Source organism: Synchiropus splendidus, chromosome 9 (assembly GCF_027744825.2).
Source record: "Synchiropus splendidus isolate RoL2022-P1 chromosome 9, RoL_Sspl_1.0, whole genome shotgun sequence".
In the NCBI taxonomy this organism is placed as follows: domain Eukaryota; kingdom Metazoa; phylum Chordata; class Actinopteri; order Syngnathiformes; family Callionymidae; genus Synchiropus; species Synchiropus splendidus.
The window spans coordinates 23,568,527-23,588,863 of NC_071342.1; the positions used below are offsets into that span (position 1 = coordinate 23,568,527).

The following is a 20,337-nucleotide window of genomic DNA, read 5'->3' on the forward strand; positions in this document are numbered from 1 at the left end:
TGGGTGTCGCCAATGTCCCAGAAGGATGTGAGAGGGAGGTAAAGAACAAAAACATCCAGGAAGACAGCAGAAATGTCTGAGTCGCCTGACAGCGCTAGCCTCCCTTCTACCCTTTCCCAAGTTAATTTAATGGAATTGGACGCAGTGAGTGTCGTTTATTTTATTCCTTGAAAAAAATTGTAAATGATATGCGACGAGATTCATGAATTCGTGAACGTGCCCTCACTGCAGCAGCAGTAAATAGCGAACACACAGGGGTGTTGTTGTAAATATATTGTGTCATGCAATGTTGTGGTCCATTATAAATGAATTTAAGGCCGGTTTTTCCAACTTGCGTCGTCGCTCGCCAGTCAGCATCTGCACCTGCATCTGCCAATATCTAATCTGTCAAGTCTTACCACAAACAGAAGCAGTACAAGGTTATTTCAATCCCACATCTAACATACAACAACTCTTGATCTGAGGTGTGTGAAATAAAAAAAATACAGTGCTTGAAAACGATTGAAAACAATAGCAATTGGAGGCCTAAAAAAATAGCATTATCTTAGCATTTTTATTGAGTCAATGCAGTTGTGTTCCTCTAAATTGAATTACATCTTGAGCGTCAAATGCATTGGTTTAAACCTATAAAAATACTGTGTACTAACCTCATCTGAGTCACACGGACAGTCACAGTGCTGCAGAGTCATTGTGCAGTAAATAAACGTGCTTCTCCTTTAAACATCTCTTTGAGTAAATCCTTGGCTGGGTGGCTGTTTGGTCACGATCCCACCAGTGAATGGAAACTATATTATGAATTCATGTCTTTGTATCAATATATTGTTTTCTCATTGAACTTGCCATTAATGTTTCTTTCGTTTGTTCTGTGCTTCTGTGTCATTTATTTTACTTATGAAGAAGAGATGGTAAAACTTTTTTGTTCTTTTCAGATTGACGATAAGGAGTTTGACATTCCCCAGATAGACACCCCGCCTACATTGGAGAGCATCCTCAATGAGGTCGAGTACAACATGATGGAATTTGGAGTGGGATTCTTGTTTTCTGATAAAACAAAACGAATGAGAGTCTTGAATGTAACATGCAATTTACTTGCTGAACTAGACAATTTGAGGCAGGAAAGTCTGTTTTCTGAAGAAATTAAAGCCTGTAACGGAAGTGCAGCGCTTAAAAAAGTGATTTGCAACTCGAGCTAACGTATGAAATAGTCTGGTGTGGCATATGACACGGTTCACAGAACAGGTTTGTTCATGATTGATTCGTCATTTATCTGACCTTCCATGTTTTTCATGTTTGATGGTGTTAATGGATGTCTTATCTGTGTGTTTAACAGACAGACGATGAGGAAGAAGCTTTCGTTTTGGAGGACACTTGTGTTTTAAATCCAGAAAACATTGATAGATATTCCTGTGAAACAGCTTCATTAACAAGCTCTGATAGTGGAGACCCAGCGCAAATCAAAAGGTACGAGATACAGTGGTGAAAGTCTCTTACCATTCAGTGGCCCATACGCACAGTACTGAACACATGAAGCAAACACAGAGAGCGTCGTGTTTAACTGTGAATTTGTGCCTGTTAAAAGGAGGAAGAAGACCTTGGACCCGCAGTCAAATGTGCATGGATCTGTTCTCCGACACAGTCTGCTGAAGGGAATTTCTGCCCAGATCGTCTCTGCTGCTGTAACAGACTCGCACCTGACATTTGTCTTTCACTGCTTCACACTGACACTGAATGTTTGTACATTGAATTTTTAGGACAAAGTAGATGCTGGACTTCCTACGGCTATAGTGAGTATGGACATGTGTGGGTTTGTGGGCTTGTGTATCTTACTTTGTGGGGACTGATTCTTGACAAAACACTATCCTTGTGAAGACCATGTGACATTGTGGGAACATTTGGTTGGACCTCACGCGGTTATGCCTCAATGATGAAGACTTCAAAATAAGTGGATCATTATAACTGGGTTTCAGTTTGGTTCAGAGTCCTGGTTCAGGTGAGCCATGTGTTTTGGATGGTTAGGTTTAGGGGGAGAGGCTGGGGAAAGGGTGAGCTTGAGCTTGAGGTCCCCACAAAGATAGAGATACAAGTACTGTATGTGTGGGCGTGGGTGGGTGGACACTCACAATATTTTAGCCGCAGTATAATGCAATGTGTTTTTTTTTGTTTTGTTTTTTAAGGCAGTTTCCAGTGTGATTGCTGTCGGCACCTCTCATGGCTTGGCCCTGATCTTCGGTAAGTTCTCTCCATTTTCTAATGTTATGACAGTAAAAAAAACGCATTGAAAGAAGTTGTGCAAAGACGTCTGTTGGGTTTTTATTAGGGACCAGTTTTCTAAACTTCTAATGAAACATACACAGTGCTTAGTAATCAGTAAATCAGTCTCAGTCAGCGTGGGCTTTGTTCTGGACCTCACAGCAGGTTTGTTGGTAGTATTTGTATTCATCACTGTATTCATCGTTGTCTCATTTATAAGTCATCATTCTTGCATTGGCACAAATCATAGGTGGAGTCATGGAAAGATGCTGTGTCCTGCTCCTTACACGTTTCTTTTTAATAAAGTACTTCATACATTTCCAGATACAAACAGCAGACGATGGCAACTGGAGACTTGGGATCAAAGAGCTTACTTTTCTTATTCCAAACTCTGATTTATGTAGACGTCTCCCAGCACCTTGCACCTGATTTAATTCAAATTATGGACCAAATGTGAGTGTTTTTGAAGCTCCTCTGAATAACAAAATCTACTGTTCCCACAGATGGCAACCAGGCTCTCCGGCTCTGTCTTGGAAACAAGGCATCCGGCGCCGAGTTTGGGGCCGTTTCTGCCCTCAGCATCAATCAGGACTGCTCCCGGCTTCTCTGTGGGTTTGCCAAAGGACAGGTACGCTGCGCTTTTTATCTGTCTTCATTCTCACTTCATATACTTCATCAGAGTGTATTAGATCTGATTCCGACCCCGATACAGATGGTGCTCTTGCATTGAAGAGGAAAGCTGATGCATTGTTACCACCATAAAATTGCTCTTATTACCGCCACCAGATGGTCTCTCTTACAGGTTGCTTTAGCTTGCACAGTCTCATTTATCACAGGGTCTGGGGCCCTGCTAGTAGGGACAGCCCGGATGTTGCGTTGACATCCATAGTCATAGCTCAATACTTCTACATGATAGGGTCCTTTAAAGATGGAAACGCTAAAAAAATATGTTAAATAATTTTTAAAATCCCATCCAAAACTGCATAGTAAGATCAGAGGAAGTGGGAGTCCAGAGACACGTGCTACCATTGCCTAGCTACCCACAGTTTATTGCACATGAGCTAAACAGTTACGACACTCAATAAATAATGTATTGCAAAAAAAGAAAATGGGGATGGGATTCTCAGAAAATACACAAAAAGTTCACATGGTCCTGCCTTGCAAGTATAGTACTGACTGTATGATGAAAGTTCAATCGATACTTGTGTCCTGTGGCAGGTGACCTTAAACAGGCCGGAGGTAGTTCGAAGGGTTCAATGTATGATTTTGGCAAGGTTCCGCAAAGTGTTAAATAGTAGGGATCACCTTTGAACTTCAGCTGGACAGGACCGTCCTGACCTGGAGCTGGTTTTATTTTACGCAACAGTGGAACAAACAGGAGTGGGACTCAGCCCAAAACCTGCATGGACAGAGCTCCAACTGTGTGAGTGACAATCCAGGTGTCCTGAGTCCAAACAAAACACTTGACAGGTCCGGCATTATAATGTATGAAGAGTTTAGTATAACAAGATTAGAATTACACGGCGCAATCTGTGGTTTAGCGGATTTTCACGCGGTTTTTGTGGCTGTAGTCTAGTGTGACTGGTTGGTGTCAGTTGAGAGGACTCCTCCTTTTAAGACAGATTGTTTAGGATGCAAGATGTGCTCCGCCGTTCTCCAAACCAACAGTGATATTACAGAATATTAGTATTAGATCTTGTGCTCTGCAGGCCTGCTCACCTGCTTGGCCCATATGTCGACTATGTTCTTCAAATATTTTCTAATCAAACTGTGATTTCGTGATTAGATTCTAATGTGGGATTTGGCCAATGGGAAGCTCCTGCGAACAATCACAGATGCTCATCCGCCAGGGACAGCAATACTCCACGTGAAGGTAGAAAATGCGAGTGCAGTTGCCCTGGTGCAAATGCAGACATGTCACGCCCCTGTTTCTGTTTCTCCAGTTCACCGACGATCCCACGCTCGCAGTGTGTAATGACAGTGGCGGGTCCGTCTATGAACTGGCTTTCAAGTGAGTGGCTTCATGTCTTCATCGCGTTCAGGGTGTGCGACTTTGCTTGACTGTAGTTTGGCTGAATGGACATGAGCTAAAACAGCTCAGTGAGAAGGAGGATAAATCGTACTGTCCCTGACCAGCAGATGAGTAAGCTACAGTTTGTCTATTGCCAGCTACGATGATGGAGCATGACAGACATCAGCAGGGTTTGCTCTTTTCTCAATAGGTGAAACGTGAATGTGTGAATTTTGTTTCAGGTTTTTCCACCTTGGTTACTGTGTTAAGTAATGAGTAGGATTCTGTCATCATCTAATCTAACCTCCCTCCATACATCACTTCTTCCCCCAGTCTTCACCGTGCATCGTGAAGCAGATGAAAAGGTGAAATGCTTCCCTCTTGTTTTTTTTCCTGTCGACAGAAGGGTGATGGGCATGCGCTCCTGTGACTCTCGCTGTCTCTTCAGTGGCTCTAAAGGAGAAGTGTGTTATATCGAGCCACTGCGTGCTCCTGTTGAATTCCGAGACCATCCCATCACCAACTACTCCCTGCTCGCCATGGCGTCTCTCACCAAGGTTTGAGAAACTCGGTCACTGCAGCGAAAGTTCCGGAATAAACAATGTATGGATGTGTTTTTGGAACCAGATTCTTGTTATTGGAATGAAGCCATCTCTCAAAGTGTGGTTGACGTTTCCTTATGGCAAGGTACGTTTTTCTTTAGAAAGTAAATATCTATGTCTCTTTCTCTCAGATATATCCTCCACTAATTAATTCTGTGTTTTTCACCAGTCTGATCCGTCCAGTGTTCCTCAACTGGCATGGCAGTTTGTCTCTGTTCAGAAGACCGTTAACCCTATCCTGGCCTTCTGCAAAGGAGACACAGTCCAGTTCCTCATGGTGTGTCTTGGTTTTTTTTTTTCTTGCCGAGTATTAACTAAAAAAAAGATGACAAAATTAAATTTTCCTTTAATTTTCTCCAAATCACTATTTGAATTGCAAAAACAAAACGTTCTTTGTTCGGTTCGCATTTTACCTGTCTGTTTTCCATCCCCATGGTTACTGTATATTGACACTGAATTAATAAAAATATAGTTTAAAAATATGCCATGAATAAGCATAATCTTTAAATAATGTAATAATAATGTAAGCAAACGCCATGGTGTAATCGCACTTTTTATGATTTTGCCTTATTTGTTTTATAACTTGTAGTAAAAAAAATCAGTTCAGTTCAATGTAAGACTCAGACTTCTGTCAACAGTCACATATGTAACGTGGCCCCTGAGGAAATTTAGCCTGGTTGACGTTCATATCTTCCCATGTCATCAAAACATCCTCCGGTAGTCATGCTGAACTCACCGTGCTCACACAGTAGCATCAAGACAGATCTGACCTTTATTTGTTTTTTTCTCTACTAACGTTGTTCATCCACCCTGTTCAGGTCAAAAAGGAGGTGACTGGAATGATCCACGTTGTCAAACAGCGACTCTTGCAACTCGACTGTGATATCATCAGCCTTTGTGTAAATATAACGCCATCTTTCGACACATACGAATCTTCATGCTTCTGAGTTAGATGAGCAAAGTCATCACAAAGTGTTAGCATGTTAGCAGCGGATCTTGCTGTCCACTGAGGGAGACGATTTCTTTGTCTGCCCTCTGACAGGCTCGTAATCTCTATGACTGTTATCCAGTCCTTTCAGCAGTTGCTTTAAATAACTAATGTAAAATCTCTCAGATAGGAAAGTACACAGTTTCACAGCTTTTTCTGAGTTCAATTTTCAGTCATACAGTAGCTGAAATGGTAGAGTTAAAAACGCCTCCTGAAGATTCCAGCTGGTGCAATTCACAAGACATGTCACATGATGTGTCAGTGACCCCGAAAATACTACTGTGTGACTTTTGTTTCTTCTCTCTCTGCAGTGGATCAACAGTCGTACTTTGGTCATTGTGGACAGCCGCGAAAAGCTGCAGGTGGTGGACCGAGCCAGTCAGGAGACTTTGGAAACTCTGGACCTGGAACAAGTCCAGCTGGTCTACAACAGCCGCCATTTTAAATCTCTCGCTACAGGAGGAAATGTCTCGCAAGCTCTGGTGAGAAATGAACTCAGTTATTTTAGTTTGAGTTACAATGTACTAAGTTAATTCGCATACAATTCCTAGGATATAATTCCATCATTGTCTCTTGGTTTTGAGTACATGAACTGAGAAAAGTCCATGTAAGATGTTCATCAGGTGCCCACTGCATCTTTTAAAAGAGAGGAAAGGAGGTAGTTTTTCAACCTGTAGTTCACACTTCTCACACAGCACTGTCACGTTTAACAGCAACCTTAAGCTCTACAATGAATCATATCAATGAGAGAGCAAATTAACTGCCTGTGAAATTTCAAACAAAAGGATGAAACACATGTCCAGACACTTCATTTTGTTGTTCATCTTCAGTTTTTTCCAAACTTGTGTACACACTCTTGCCAGTTATTGTTATTAGGCTTTTTTTCTCATCTCAATCTGGTTTCGCAAATGTCTCTATTCCAGGCTTTGGTTGGAGAAAAAGCCTGCTACCAGTCTGTCTCAAGCTTCTCCGGACAAATCGTCTACCTCGGCACAAAGGTAATGGTGGCCCCTCTGTTGAAGTTTTCTGATCCAGTGAACCAACTTAAAAGTTGTTCTGCTTTGCAGTCTGCTCACATCATGACACTTAAAACATGGAGAGAGGTAGGTGATGTCCCTTCTATCTTCCGATGCATCTCATAAATGTGAGTTCATGGTTTTAGTAGCTTAAAGGCATCAAAGTTGTTGCCTTCGGTCCACCAATAATGAAGTAACTACTTTCCATGTAATGAAAGAGGTTTTCATTTTGCAGTTTCCAATGGAAGTTGCTGGCGTCTTTATCTATTCTTTCTGCTCTAATCCACAGCGTCTGGATTGTCTGCTGAAGCAAGAGCATTTTGTTGATGCTCTGGCGCTGGCGTGGGCCATCCACGAGGGCAAGGCTAAAGCAGTGGTTGGTGAGTAAGCAGGCTTGGCTGAATACGGTCTACAGCCTAAATGAATCTTATGTCATGATTTGTTTGTCATGTCTCTGTGGCTCAAGTCAATAAAGCAGGTGAAACCCTGCATTTACGATCATAAAATGTACTTTTCTTGCTAAGGACTTGTTGGGGATCCTGTCAAAAGGAAGGCAGTGGTTGGAGACAAGGTATGTATTACCTTTTCGCTCCTGTTTCCGAGCCTGTGTACTGGAGTCTTTTGTCGGATGCAGATGGTGGATATCATGTTCCAGCTGTCAGAGCACACTTTGAAGAGATGTCAAGAGCAAGCAAATAATCTGCTGATGGAGCAACATTTCCAGGTAAGACGATACAGAAAGGGCAGTGCCTCTCTTGATAATTCAGTCTCCGTCCTGTTTCTCCATCATTTTTTGGTTTCTACCTTTAACTACTGCAATTGTGAATTGTACTAGGTTTGTTTTGATCCCATCGCTGTCGATTTTTTCACAAAGTGGAACAGCCTGATTTTTCGACTTCACAACTGGAGGTTTTTCTGCTTATAAAGTGTAAATAACCTAAAGATTTGCATTTTAAAAAATAATGAATCTGACAAATGTGAATTAATGCTTCAAACTATAATAAAAAGGTTATAATTAAACCCACTGGCTAGCATGCTGCACTCTCGCGCGCCACACTCCTGCCTGTCTCTCATTGAAGCCTGTGCCGAAGCCACATGTGACTTCTGGCTGTAAATGCAACCATTCCATCCCAAAAAAGCTTTGAACATCGTCTACCTTCTAAAATCGGATATTGGAAACACGTTCGATTTTTTGGGTCTCTTTGGTCCGGCTGCTGCCCTGCTGCCCAACTTCTGATAAGAATAAATTGGTAACGTTTGAAATAGTTGTTTGCTAATAAAACAAACAGCAATGGTGAGATAAACAACATATAATGGTTATCATTAAATAATAATGAAGATATGGTTGAGAGTTACTCAGAATCATTGTCTGTCTATTCATGCGTTTTCTTGTGTAGGAGGTCGTTCCTGTCCTCGTGGATTACTGCCTTCTGCTTCAGAGGACGTAAGTATATGTAATGGCCGGGCACATGATCGCATCTCCTCTGAACTGTGTGTGTCTGTGTGTGTGTTTGTGTGAGTGTGAGTTTATGTGTTTGCATTGGTTTTGTCATCTACATGTTCTTCACCTGTTGGTCGACGCACTTTGTGCTGCATGACTGTGGCTAAAGTTTCATATAAATAAAGAAAGTCTGTTGAAATAAACAAATGCAGTTGTGCAAGTAAGCTCAGGTATCAGTCAGTGCTTGCCTTGCATTGTTGATCATGGACAATATTTTCTTGTCTCCAAACTCAGTTTTGTCCTTCAACCAATCGTTTTATTTCTGATAGCTATTCCTCCTATGAATTTCTCCTCCCAAGTTAAATATTCATGTAACATGCATTTTTACTTATTAATTATGAATTTTGAATATAAAAGCTTCAGTGATTTCGGTAGCATACATGTACAACGTGACCCAAAGAACCATGTGATTAAAGTATTCATAATAATATCAGAATAATATAATTCACTCATGAGCAGCTTTCTTTCTGTGAGCGAAATACATGTATATGTTGAGGCCAAAGTGTTTCCGCCACATTGTCCACTAATGTGCTGAACAGGGACTTTTCCTACAGGGACCTGCTGTACAACCAGCTGTATGGCCAGCTGTCTGATAACATCATTGCTAAAGGAGTGTTCCTAGAATCCCTGGAGATGTACATCATCAACAACCGCCTCGGAGCTTTGCCCACGCCTTTACTGAAGGATCTGTTCGACCACTACCATTGTACCGGTATGATGAGCAGCCTGGAGAGATGCATCGTTCATCTGGACGTGACCAGCCTGGACATGGAGCAGGTGTGTCGATCACAAACAGGGGCGCTATTGAAGTAGAAGTAAGTCATCATCCTGACTCCTTTTTTTTCTGTACTAGGTAGTTCAGGTTTGCTGGGAAAACCACCTCTACGATGCTTTGATCTACGTGTTTAACAGGGGAATGAATGACTACATTACACCTTTGGAGGTAAGTTTACAGCACAATGTTTCCAGCTGAGGGATGAAACTTACTCACTGTTGCTCGACTGTTCAATCCACGACTACAAGATACATGTTTCTTCATCTGCTGTGTATCATTTGCTCACTGAGAGTTGTTGTCGTGTATATTATGCCACAAGATCACATTGGCAGGTGCTTTTAGTTTTCACTGGTTAAAAAAATCTGCTCGTGTTTGTAGAGATAATCTGCACAGGCTGAATTAAAAAATAAATAAACAGAGAAATGTAGTTTGGTTTAATTTTCTACACAAAAAGATCCAATTGTGCAAAAACCCACACCTGAGGGTGAAAAAAATGTATATTTCCTTTTACCTTTATGGAAAAAATAGACATTGTTTTTTATATTTATTGTAGTTCCCTTACATATTCAAGTAGCTGATTTTTCTTTAGAGTCTTGTAGCATGCTCCTGCAGAGATGACAGCACAATACTAGGCTTTAGTACTGACACTTGGCAGGACAGTAAAGGAGCGGTGATGCTGTGCTTCCATCTAGCCTTCAGCTGAGCCTCATGCTGAAATGCAAGTTCCCGCACTGCCTTATAAGGGTTTGGATTCGTCACTTCCGTTGATAGGGAAGATTGGATCAATCCTTCGTGTTTTTTGTTGTTGTTTGTTTTGCTTCTTTAATCTGTCTGCTATGACCTCAGATATACAGCAATGTTTAGAAATATAGTCATTGTATCAGCTATTATTTCATCTATGTGAAGCAGTTGGAAAAGCATTCAGTGTTGTTTGTGTGTAAACTCAAGTATTTCTCTGCATTATGTTTCAGAAATGTTTTGCTGTGATTGGTCCCCCACTGAGGAGCAAGGCGGCTTTAACAGGTGACACTGCACGCCCCTGGAACCAGTGAAGGGTCGTGGACTATGTGAAGTGTGGAGGGAGTGGTTCATGTTGAATAGTTTGAGATATAAAGGAACTTATGTTTGAGTTTCAGCTAGTGTATTGTTTTCTCCACAGATGAGGAAGTGGAAGTGGGAAACAAACTTTTAGTTTATATCAGGTAACCTAATGGCCATTTTCTTGCCTTGTCTGCTTCTGTGAACCAGTCAAATCGAAGTTGCCATGTGTTTATACACAGCATGTGATATATGATTCATGTTTTCATGACAGCTGCTGCCTAGCAGGAAGAGCCTATCCACTGGGAAACATATCCGAAGACCTGGTGGTGCAAGTGAAAAACCAGGTCTGTGATTGTTCTCATAAAATGTGACCTGGATTGTTTCAGTGGGACTGTTTCCTCCATAGGTGTTTGACTTCCTCATACGTCTTCATTCCGCTGAAACATCCTCATCTGAGGAGCAGCTCTTCCCATATATTCAAACCCTCCTCCATTTTGACACCAGAGAATTTCTCAACGTCCTTGCTATGGTGAGTTTCCCGGGGATTCTTTGGTCATGGGGGGCTGCTAGCAAAGCAATCAGGGCCCTGCTAGGGGAGGTATTTTCTGTATAGGAGACACGGTCTCTCCACTGTGTCCTGCACCTGTCGGAGTCTCCAGTTTAAATCTCTTCAACAGAGGGTGTGTTGTTGGGATAGAGGGGTTGCTCAAGGTCTACCTTCTACCTCACTCTCCTCTTCCCGAGTCATTGGAACAGTGGTTCAGAATCTCGCTGAACTTGAAGTTCTTTTCCATCATCCTGGTTTGTGCCAGAGGGAAGGACGTTCAAGAAAATCAACTGCTTTACTATTGGTGTTCTACATTAATCTGATTTAGACTGTCATTTTCACGGTTGTATTGTTTTTATTTCCATTTTCCAGACCTTTGAAGACTTTAAAAATGACAAGCAGGCTCTTGAGTACCAGCAGAGGATAGTGGACATCTTACTGCAGGTAATCCATGCTCTTCTTCTCATGCTGTTGTCCTGAACTGATTCTCGAGGATGAAGCACCACGTAGATAGGATTTACATGATGCCACTTCTGTGTATTTCTGGTTCGCAGGTCATGGTGGAAAATCCGGACTTCACTCCTTCCCAAGTGGGGGGGCTCTTTACATTCCTAGCTCGCCAGCTGGCTAAGCCAGACAACACCTTGTTTGTCAACAGAAATCTCTTCAGTCAGGTCGGTTCGCCGAACCATTTTATCTGTAAATAACGTTGAAGAGTGGTTTGAGAGCAGATGACAGTATGATATCAAAACCTTTAGTCGACACAAATGAGTGGCTTCATACGCACCACAGAACTAGTCCATGCAGCCTCGCTCATACACCCTCCATTTTGCAGGTGTTGGAGTTCCTCTGCAGACCTGATGACGACTCCAGACATGCTGAGAGGCAGCAGGTAGGTCGTGGATAATTGTCCTTGTGTTAGTCAACTTTTTTTCCTTCCTTTCATAGTTTCTAGAATAAAGGTCTGAAGTCTGAACTTGATTTGTACACTATGTGGTTACATATGTGTCACAGTGTTTGCAAGGTCATGCTCGTTTCTTTATTTGGTGTTTATCAACCAAAACACCATCCAGGTTTGAAATAGGTGTTTGAATCTGGCAAGCATTACACAGTGTTGTGTGCATTAAAGTTTTTTTTGAGATTTTTTTGACATCTGAATCAGAATGTCAGTGAGGATCCCACCAACTCGGAAAGTGCTTTGATACATTGTGCAATAATGAAAAAAATAAATCAAAATATGACCCCTTAACGTGGATCTGTCGACCTTTACCAGCTCAAGGTCTCTGCCAAGTGTTGCATTTTAGTTGAAAGTTGGGGTTTTAATGAGTTACGTGCAGTGTCGGCTTGTCTTTGTAGTTGAAGTTGAGGTTTATAAATCTGTCAACTTGCTACAGTAATAGCACGATAATCAACCATACAGAGAAGATCGAAGTCAATTTTATGACCATGCTCCAACAGGAAGCTTAGTGACTTCACTTCTGATCATCCTCTTCTCGGTTATTGGGACGCAATTTAATTGACCATTTTTACTGTATGTGTGCAGTATATTTACTTCCAAGGAGGCTGGTGATAGTTAGTTTAACCCAAAGTTCTGAACGATGGATTCAAGATCAAGTGCTCTGTGCTCTAGCGCCTTATAATTCAAACTGATTGAAGGACGCTATAAAACTCAGAGTCAAACCAATTGAAACTAAAGATTTTTGAAATCTAGTGGGCTCTGAGAATGAGTCCAGTGTGTCATGAAGCCTCATGAGCCCATCACTACCTGTAGTGCCAATAAGTGTTGTTTATTCAAGCGATTCCCTGACTGCGATTGTCCTTCTTCTCATGAGTGTAATAACCCAAAATGGGACTTTTGGTTCAGTCCTTTATCTTTAGCTGCAACCTGACGTACATGTCTGTGCACTTCATTGCCTCCCCATTCCATCAATACGGTATTTTCTGTACAATCTTTTGGTTCATGTGTGTTTTTGTTTTTCAAGGCTCTTCTGCAGCTTTTACAAGTAGGGGGCGTCGTCCAGTTTGATGAAACTAGTCTGCTTGCCATGGCGGAAGAAGCCAAATTGTAAGAAGCTTTTGATTTATTTTGTTTGTTTGTTGGAGGATCATGTTCTGTTAGTGTCATTTTGAGCAAGGCTAAGCGAGAAAAGCATGAGTCATGAAGATGACTCTCTGAGTTACGCAAGTGTCAGTCAGTGTTGCAGTGTTCCTCTTTTCAAGGGAAATATGTTTGTGCCTCTGAAATGGTGATTGGCCTTCCCACAGTGATGAAGCACCTCCAATACTTGAAACAGTGCCCCTCCTCTAAAAGGATGCATCTGAATGTTCTGCAGAGGGAAACATCCAAATATGTTTTCATGTCACAAACTCTAGACTTTGGTGGTCGTAATGATGCTGCTGTTTGGGGAAGTCGCAGTTCCTATCTAATAAAAAGTCAGAATGAGAGCGCAGTGTCTCGTGAGGTCTGTGTATTATCATTAGTCACGTCCAGTTTAAAGCCCTGTATTCGAATGAAATTGTGGCTCAGGCTGTGTCCAGATACTTTTGTATAGCTGTAAGATTGCATTGCGAGGTCTAAGAAGTCGACTCCAGGTGGAATTCTGTTCTCTTCTCATTCTGTGACCATTTGAATGAATGAAACTCAGTCGTGAGTGTGATGATCCAGGTGTTGTCTTCATGGTCTCACGGCGTATCTCCTACTGTCCCTCGGCTCCAGCTACCAGATTTGTGAGTTTCTGTACGAGAAGAAAAACCTCCATGACAAGATCCTTGACTGCTACCTGAGAGACCCACTCAGAAAGGTACTGTGGAGAAAATTGTCCTTTCAATAAATGCATTCACGATGTGGAGCTCGTCATTTTCTATCGAGTTTGCTCTGATGTCACAGCATATAGAAACAGTTTTTCCAGTTTGTTTTGTGACAACTCAGTCGATTTGAAAGGAACCACAATCTTTATCGTTGGAATCACAGTCTGTCTTATTGGATTTCATCTCAGCATGAATCCTGCACGTGGTCACACAGATGGTGGCTGGGTTTGAGATGTCCTGAGGAATACCTCTCCTCATGCTTGACCTGAGACTGTCCTGCAGCATGAAGGGCCCACAATCCCAGCACAGTTCCTCTGAGAGTCCTGACAGTCATTGTTGGCAGGGCAGTGAAAATGGCTCCATCATTGATTCTGTCTCCCACAGTGTGGTCAGAAACATGCAGAGTAATGAGAGGACACTCAGTCTCAGTGAAAAGTCCATATTCACCCTGTTGAGCAGCTTCCGTCACAATAACTTCCTTAATTGACTGAATGGATTTTGGTTCAGGATTTGACGTGTTTCTTCTTGTTTCCCAAGGTGGAGGTGTTCAGCTACATACACAATTTGTTGTCCATGCCAGGCTACAGTGCTGAGGACAAGAACATGGTCAAGGTGAAGGCCCTGCAGCAAATGAAGGTCAGTTTCAGTGCAAGCCTGCTTGCAAGCCAGCAGTTAGAGCAGAACATGTTCCCAGTCACTACTGCAAATGATGTTGGTCACCTTCAAGATGACTTGAGTTGGATGTAGGGTTTTATAAATAAATAAATTTGTACTGTACAAATCATCTTTCAGGAACTTGTGGGTCTCAACCAGGAGAAGTCAGCTGATTTGGCTCTGCTACACTTCAATGAGGAGTTGCAGCAGATCGTGTCTCAACTGCAGGTGACTTGTTGGTACTTGGTTATCTTGTTGGATCATGTGCCTTCAATCGCTGTGCTTCCCTCAAGGATGACGAACTGACTTTCAAGTTTTTGAGGAGCCTGCTGAAGTCAAGGTGCCGTGGTTCTTCTCTTTGCTTCCACAGCTTGTCTTTCCTCTCACTGTGCACTGATGCTCAGCCTTCTTCTGACAGGGAGGATCTGGGCCCAGGAGACGACCTGCCTTGTGAACTGTACGAGCACCAGATCCAGCTGATGTGCCGCTTTGCCCCTGACCATCTTGTCAACTTCCTCCACTCGTCGCATTACCGACTGGACCAGGCATTGAGTGTATGGTCCCTTGTTTTCATGTGCATTTGAGCTCTCTTACAACCCGCTGAGATTGTTTGCCATCCATTTTTTACTTAGAAAACTGTAGCAAAATGAAGCACAAATGATGCAGAGTGCTTACAGCCATGTGTCTCCCCTCTCCCTGTAGATCACAGAGACGCACCAGCACAGTGAAGCCAGAGCCTATTTGCTGCAGAAAAAAGGAGATATTCACGGGGCTTTTACTGTCTTGCTGGAGGTAAACCATCTGTTTTACAGTTTGGACGCTGTGACACGCACTTGCCATCGTCTGTAACATTTGCTCACTGACAAATCAACCATCTCCCATCGATCATCTGACCCATGATAAAAGTACTGGCATTGGAAACATGCAAAGAACTTGTGTAGCGTAAACTACAAACTACAAATGAACATCTTTAATTACTATTTAAATTGTAAAAACAATCTGTTCATTGTTTTTTAGATATTGATTTTCTTTTTTTCCCACACAGCCATTAATGGCTATATTGAAATTGATTAAATTCTATTACATAGTTATTCTGCTTTTCACAGTATTTGTTGTTCCTCAGAACAAACAAAAACCTTATAAATAATAATGAAGTTCATCTCTATCCTATCTTAAACCCACTGTCCTGTTACTCAAATTATCATTTAAAGACTTTCCAAATGTCATATTCCAAATTGAGAATCTTTAAATTAAAAATGTGAAATATTTTGTTTCATTCACGCTTCTCTGTTCCTTGGTCTTTTGGAGTTCATCTTTCCACCCCAAACAAGTTTTTTTTATCAAACTGTTTTCCAGCTTCTTCACGAGTTATGTGTCGTACATTAAGCCATGATTGAGTGTGATTGACAGGTGACAGTGGTCATATTTCTTTGGCTCTTTTTAAGGCAGTATTATTCACATTTTACTGTTTTTTTCCTTGAAGTTTCTTCAGGGTAAACTGCAACTGCTCACACCAGACAACAGTGAAGAACAAACAGTCAAGGGCGATGAAGAACAGTGGCTCGAGAAGAAAACACTCATGACGACGTTGAACGACTCACTCAATGATATCATCAACTTGTTGCACAGTAACTCAGCGAAGCTCGACCAGGCTCAAAAGGAGGTTGTGTTCCTGTTCGTGAAACTTCAGTTCTTAACATCTGTTCTCAATAACACACAGTGTCTGCAATTGTCTCCACAACAGGTCCTGTGGTTTCTTCTACTGGAGGCCACAATGGCACCGCATAAGAAGATGAAAGGCCTCAATACAAAACATACATCTGAGGGTAAAACAGCACCAGGAGTCCAATACTCCAACAGTCCAATAGTCCAACACCTGGACAAATGTTTAGAGCCTGTTTTAAAGAACACCATCTTAAATGTTAAAACTTTCCAGGGGCAGAATTGTGATGAATCACATTAAAATATACATATGAATATTATATATTACAAGCTGTGAAAGTGTTTGTGGTACTTGGCCTGGAGGTTAACTATTCTTCTTTTAGCCTTGAAGGAACTCACAATGAAGGTTTTGAACAACATGAGCAGCTTTATTTCGCTCCCTGCCATCATCCAGCGAATCCTCAAGGTGAGTGTTGATGAATGAGTAGCTCCACTTGGTTGTTCTTGGGTGGAGTTAACTGTCAATGTGTTTGTGGCAGGACCCAGTTTACAGTAAAGCCAAGCTGTCAGAGATCCAGGACCTCATTTTGGGCATGCTCGACACCTTCAACTATGAGCAGGTAGACTTGAAGTGTCTTGTCCTGTTTGAATCCTTCTCAGAGCGCGTTCAGTCCTAACTCGACACGAATACTGTTCTTTCCCCTTCTAGACTTTGTTAGAAACAACTACAAGTTTGTTAAACCATGACCTCCACTGGTCCCTCGCACACCTTCGTGCTGCTGTGACAAAGGGACTCCACCCGCGACAAGACTACTGTAATATCTGCCTGCAGCAATACAAGAAGAAGCAGGAGTCCATCGAAGAGGTCATTGTGTTCAGGTAGTGCACAGTGTTTCTCTTGAAAACAGACAAGGAAATGTGTTTCTGCATGACACACAGATGAAATGCCTGCAGATGAGCGCAGTGTTTCGGCGGCCCAAACAAAGCTTGTCCAGTCTAAGAAATGGTGCCTTCGCTAGTATAGTTTTTCTGCTACACACTGGTCCTAGTTCTGATGGCCTTGGGGAGATTGTGTGATCTGAGAAAAGGCATGAGAACACATGCGACCAGCCCCATTTGTACTGAGCCAGTTCAGACTTTCACCTGTGTTGGATCTAAACCTGTGTCATTCATTCATCATGGAGCCATTCAGCTCACTCTCACAAGCCATGAGATAACTGGAGTGGTCCAATATGAGAGAAAAACTGGGGTGGGATTCGATTTAAAAAAATTAATCTAGTTCATTAGAGATTCTGTGATTAATTTATCTCAATTAATCACAGTTTAATGGTATAAGAATATTTGCATTTATTTATTTTATTTTTTGAATACATTTAAACAACAGAATATTGTTTATGTTGCATCAGTTTGACAGTAACACAATAAATCACCATGGTGGCTATATTCAAGTTTTTATATCACCTTATTTAAACTAAAGCTCTTTTAATGCCTTGAAAATATTTGTATAAGAATTTAAATTTTATAAGAATTTCAAATACATTCAGAGTAGTGGAAACCCTGGACATTGTGTAGTGAAAAACCTCCCTGAACAAAAGCAAAGAGATGCTTTTGTTTGCTTGTGTTCAGGGATTCCTCCATGTTTGTTGTTGTTGTTCTCATCCTAGCTGCCACGTGTCTTGTGCATCAGTGTGGTCAGTGGACCAGAACTCATGCACTTATAAAGGTTCCCTGTTGTCTGGAGAGCAAACTGTTCAATGAAATTAAATTATTTTTGTAATTAATTAATCGTAATAATGTTGTAATTAATTAATCGTAATTAACTTGTTAAAGTCCCACCACTAATAAGAGGATATGAGACTAAACTGGCTGCCGACTGGTTCATGCCAAGTAGGTTCAGATGTCAGGACTCACCTGGTTTCAGAGTTCAGCTGGATATATTTTGACTGGCTGCCTTCAGTCTTCTTTAACAGTGTAAGATGAGATGTTACTGCTGCTGCTAACAGTCGGCTGCTTCTCCCAGGTGTGGTCACCCGTATCACTCCCAGTGCCTGCAGCAGAAGGTGTGTGAGAGCACTCAGGAGCCTCAGTGGAGCTGCTTCAAGTGTTCTTCATCTGAAGGGCGAGCTGGACCCGCCACTCTGCCAAGGACGCGCCGCACCAATTCTCTGGCACAGGTCAAAAAAACCTTTCTGAGCCTACCATCTAGTCCATGAAATCATTTTCCAGTACTTGTCGCCTGTATGCACGACACCAACCACAGGCTCACAGTAAGAGCGTGGCAGTGAGATGCTGAGATGTGTCTGAGTCAGAGGAATTTTCCTTCCACTTGAGAATGGCCGACTCAGCGAAGGTTTCCTGACTTGCTCATTGATCACAGTCCACATTTGATAAGACATGGCCACAGGCTTTTAGCTGTGGTTTTGAAACAGGGCGTCCAAGCCCCGCCCCCAGCCCATAACCTCTAGACACGCTGTGACTGACTTTACAACTTGCTTTGCTTTGTAGAAAACAAGCTGTAAGCATCTATAGTAGAAAAATAACATTTGATAAAAACAAACATCTGAAGCAAACATCTGGCAGGAATTATCGTGACCATAGTCTTAGTGGTACAACTGAGCTGTTTGTCAGAAACATCACTCAGAAGCTGAGCAGCTGATCTTCAGGAAATGTCCCTCACTGGACAAGAACTGAGGGTCACACTTTGATGGTGTCCTGATTTACCACAGGATTTGAAGATGGTCGCAGTGTGTACTGCTACGTGCTCGTTGCACTCTGAATATACTGAACACAAAATAAATACTATAGTGTCTGGCAATATTATCCGCTGGAAAAGAAATTAGTGTGTTGCTGTCTCAGTGTCTTCTAGTTCCAGTGACTGACTTTTCAGATTCTACATGATGTGTGACTTCACTCTGTCTGTCAGTCCTGTGTTTTTTCTAATACTTGGATGTTGAATCCCACCGTCACATACTTACGAGTGCCTGTGTCCCTGGTGGTTTTGTGCCAGACCCGAGTGACCTCTCTCACCTACCAAGCTGGAAGCAGGCCTGAGGGAAGGGAGGTGAGAGCACACTTCCCTTTTGTGGTTCTGGAACTGCTGTTTACCTTCACTCCATTTCATCTTCAGTTGTTTGTGGAGACCACTTTGGATAGTCAGCAAGAGCAGTCGTGGGATCAGCTGCGCTGCTTTTATCGAGGACCTTCAAGGGTAGGTCCAACAGTCTGGGGGGTCTCTACGGTGGCTGAGAAGGGCAAAACACATTTGCAAACCTTTGAAACAAAATCACAAACTCTTGGAACAATTTTACAAACTGCTTGAACAAACATTTTTCCTCAGTTTCTAGGTGTATTTCCAAGTTTGCAAATGTGTTTCCGTTGTATGCAAATTTGCCAAAGAATCGTACGAACAGAAGGGGACCAAATTATGGACGTGATCTGGAAGTGGTTGCTGGAATGATCCACTTGTTACAATCTTGGGGGTCAACTAAATCCAGAAAGATGTTCAAACCATGAAAACACATTCACAAACTCTGACAACAAATTCACCAACTATGAAAACACACTGACAAATTTGTGCTAAATATGTCCAAAAATGTGCTAAAGAAGTTTGTAAATTTGTTTGAAATGTTGTAAACGTGTTTCACTATTTGTAAATGTGTTCCAAGAGTTAGTGAAGTGTTTTGAGTCCATGTTATTCTGAAGTGGTTAAAACCGTTTGTCTTTTTTGCCCAGTTGTCCATCATTTCAGAGCTATCTCTCAGCCAGAGTCAGGAGAAGCGGGACACTCTGATTCCACCAGGACAGGGAAGCTTTCCCCTCAAGCTCTCTCCTCCTCCACTGCTGGAAGAATGACGACTCGGCTTCATTGTTTACTGAATGTGTGTGTTTTTTTAAACCAAGGAATCACTGTCAGCTTTGCTGTGTAAATATGCTGCTCATGGAAACAAAGACGTTTGTACAGTGGTGAAAACCTTCCCGTGTGTCCACCTAATGTCAGTGCCACTCCAGCTGACGATTCAAAGCCTCCCAGCTTTTATGAGCTTTTCAAGCTGTCATTTGTTCCTGCTTTTTAACAAACATTTGTTTTGTTTTATGCCGTTGGCCTGTTATAAAATCAACTGAAATCAAAAGACTCCCATCTCTTTGAAAACACCTGTCGGCAGGTGACGTGGTTCTTACTTGGTTTGTGCTCATGAGCGCCAATATTGTAACATGGCATCTGGTTTTTGTGTAAATTCATCTTTTTCTTGCAGAAATTGCGTTCTTTATGGACAACTGTTGGAGGTAGGAAGTGTATTGAACAGATTCCCTTCATGTTGGTTGGTCCAAGTGTCAGGCAGGCACAAGAATGGGAAGAAATCTGAGTCAATTCCTGCAAACGTACCAGTCAATGGAGATCTTGCAAGGCTTGTTCTGTAAGTTGGACTCACTCTATAAGGCATGACTGAGGACGATAAAATCACGAGTCGTTTTCGTGAGGGT

At 42.0% G+C, this 20,337-nt stretch overlaps 1 protein-coding gene across 1 annotated transcript; it reads left to right on the plus strand.

Moving 5' to 3' along the window:
• Window positions 1-20,015, plus strand: vps8 (VPS8 subunit of CORVET complex). Its single transcript, XM_053875769.1, has 45 exons — window positions 1-144; window positions 930-998; window positions 1,331-1,461; window positions 1,580-1,676; window positions 1,752-1,784; window positions 2,175-2,229; window positions 2,754-2,878; window positions 4,037-4,123; window positions 4,194-4,261; window positions 4,665-4,818; window positions 4,889-4,948; window positions 5,033-5,140; window positions 5,682-5,762; window positions 6,163-6,333; window positions 6,775-6,849; window positions 6,919-6,954; window positions 7,157-7,247; window positions 7,392-7,438; window positions 7,502-7,591; window positions 8,265-8,311; window positions 8,923-9,145; window positions 9,222-9,311; window positions 10,115-10,166; window positions 10,303-10,345; window positions 10,456-10,528; window positions 10,591-10,713; window positions 11,104-11,175; window positions 11,286-11,405; window positions 11,567-11,623; window positions 12,714-12,796; window positions 13,448-13,532; window positions 14,077-14,175; window positions 14,332-14,421; window positions 14,487-14,533; window positions 14,612-14,747; window positions 14,896-14,985; window positions 15,677-15,856; window positions 15,938-16,019; window positions 16,239-16,321; window positions 16,395-16,475; window positions 16,565-16,734; window positions 17,876-18,029; window positions 18,863-18,916; window positions 18,983-19,063; window positions 19,588-20,015. The coding sequence occupies exons 1-45, from the start codon at window positions 73-75 to the stop codon at window positions 19,705-19,707; spliced, it is 4,185 nt and encodes a 1,394-aa protein (XP_053731744.1). The 5' UTR covers window positions 1-72; the 3' UTR covers window positions 19,708-20,015.
• The last annotated feature ends 322 nt before the right edge of the window (window positions 20,016-20,337 follow it).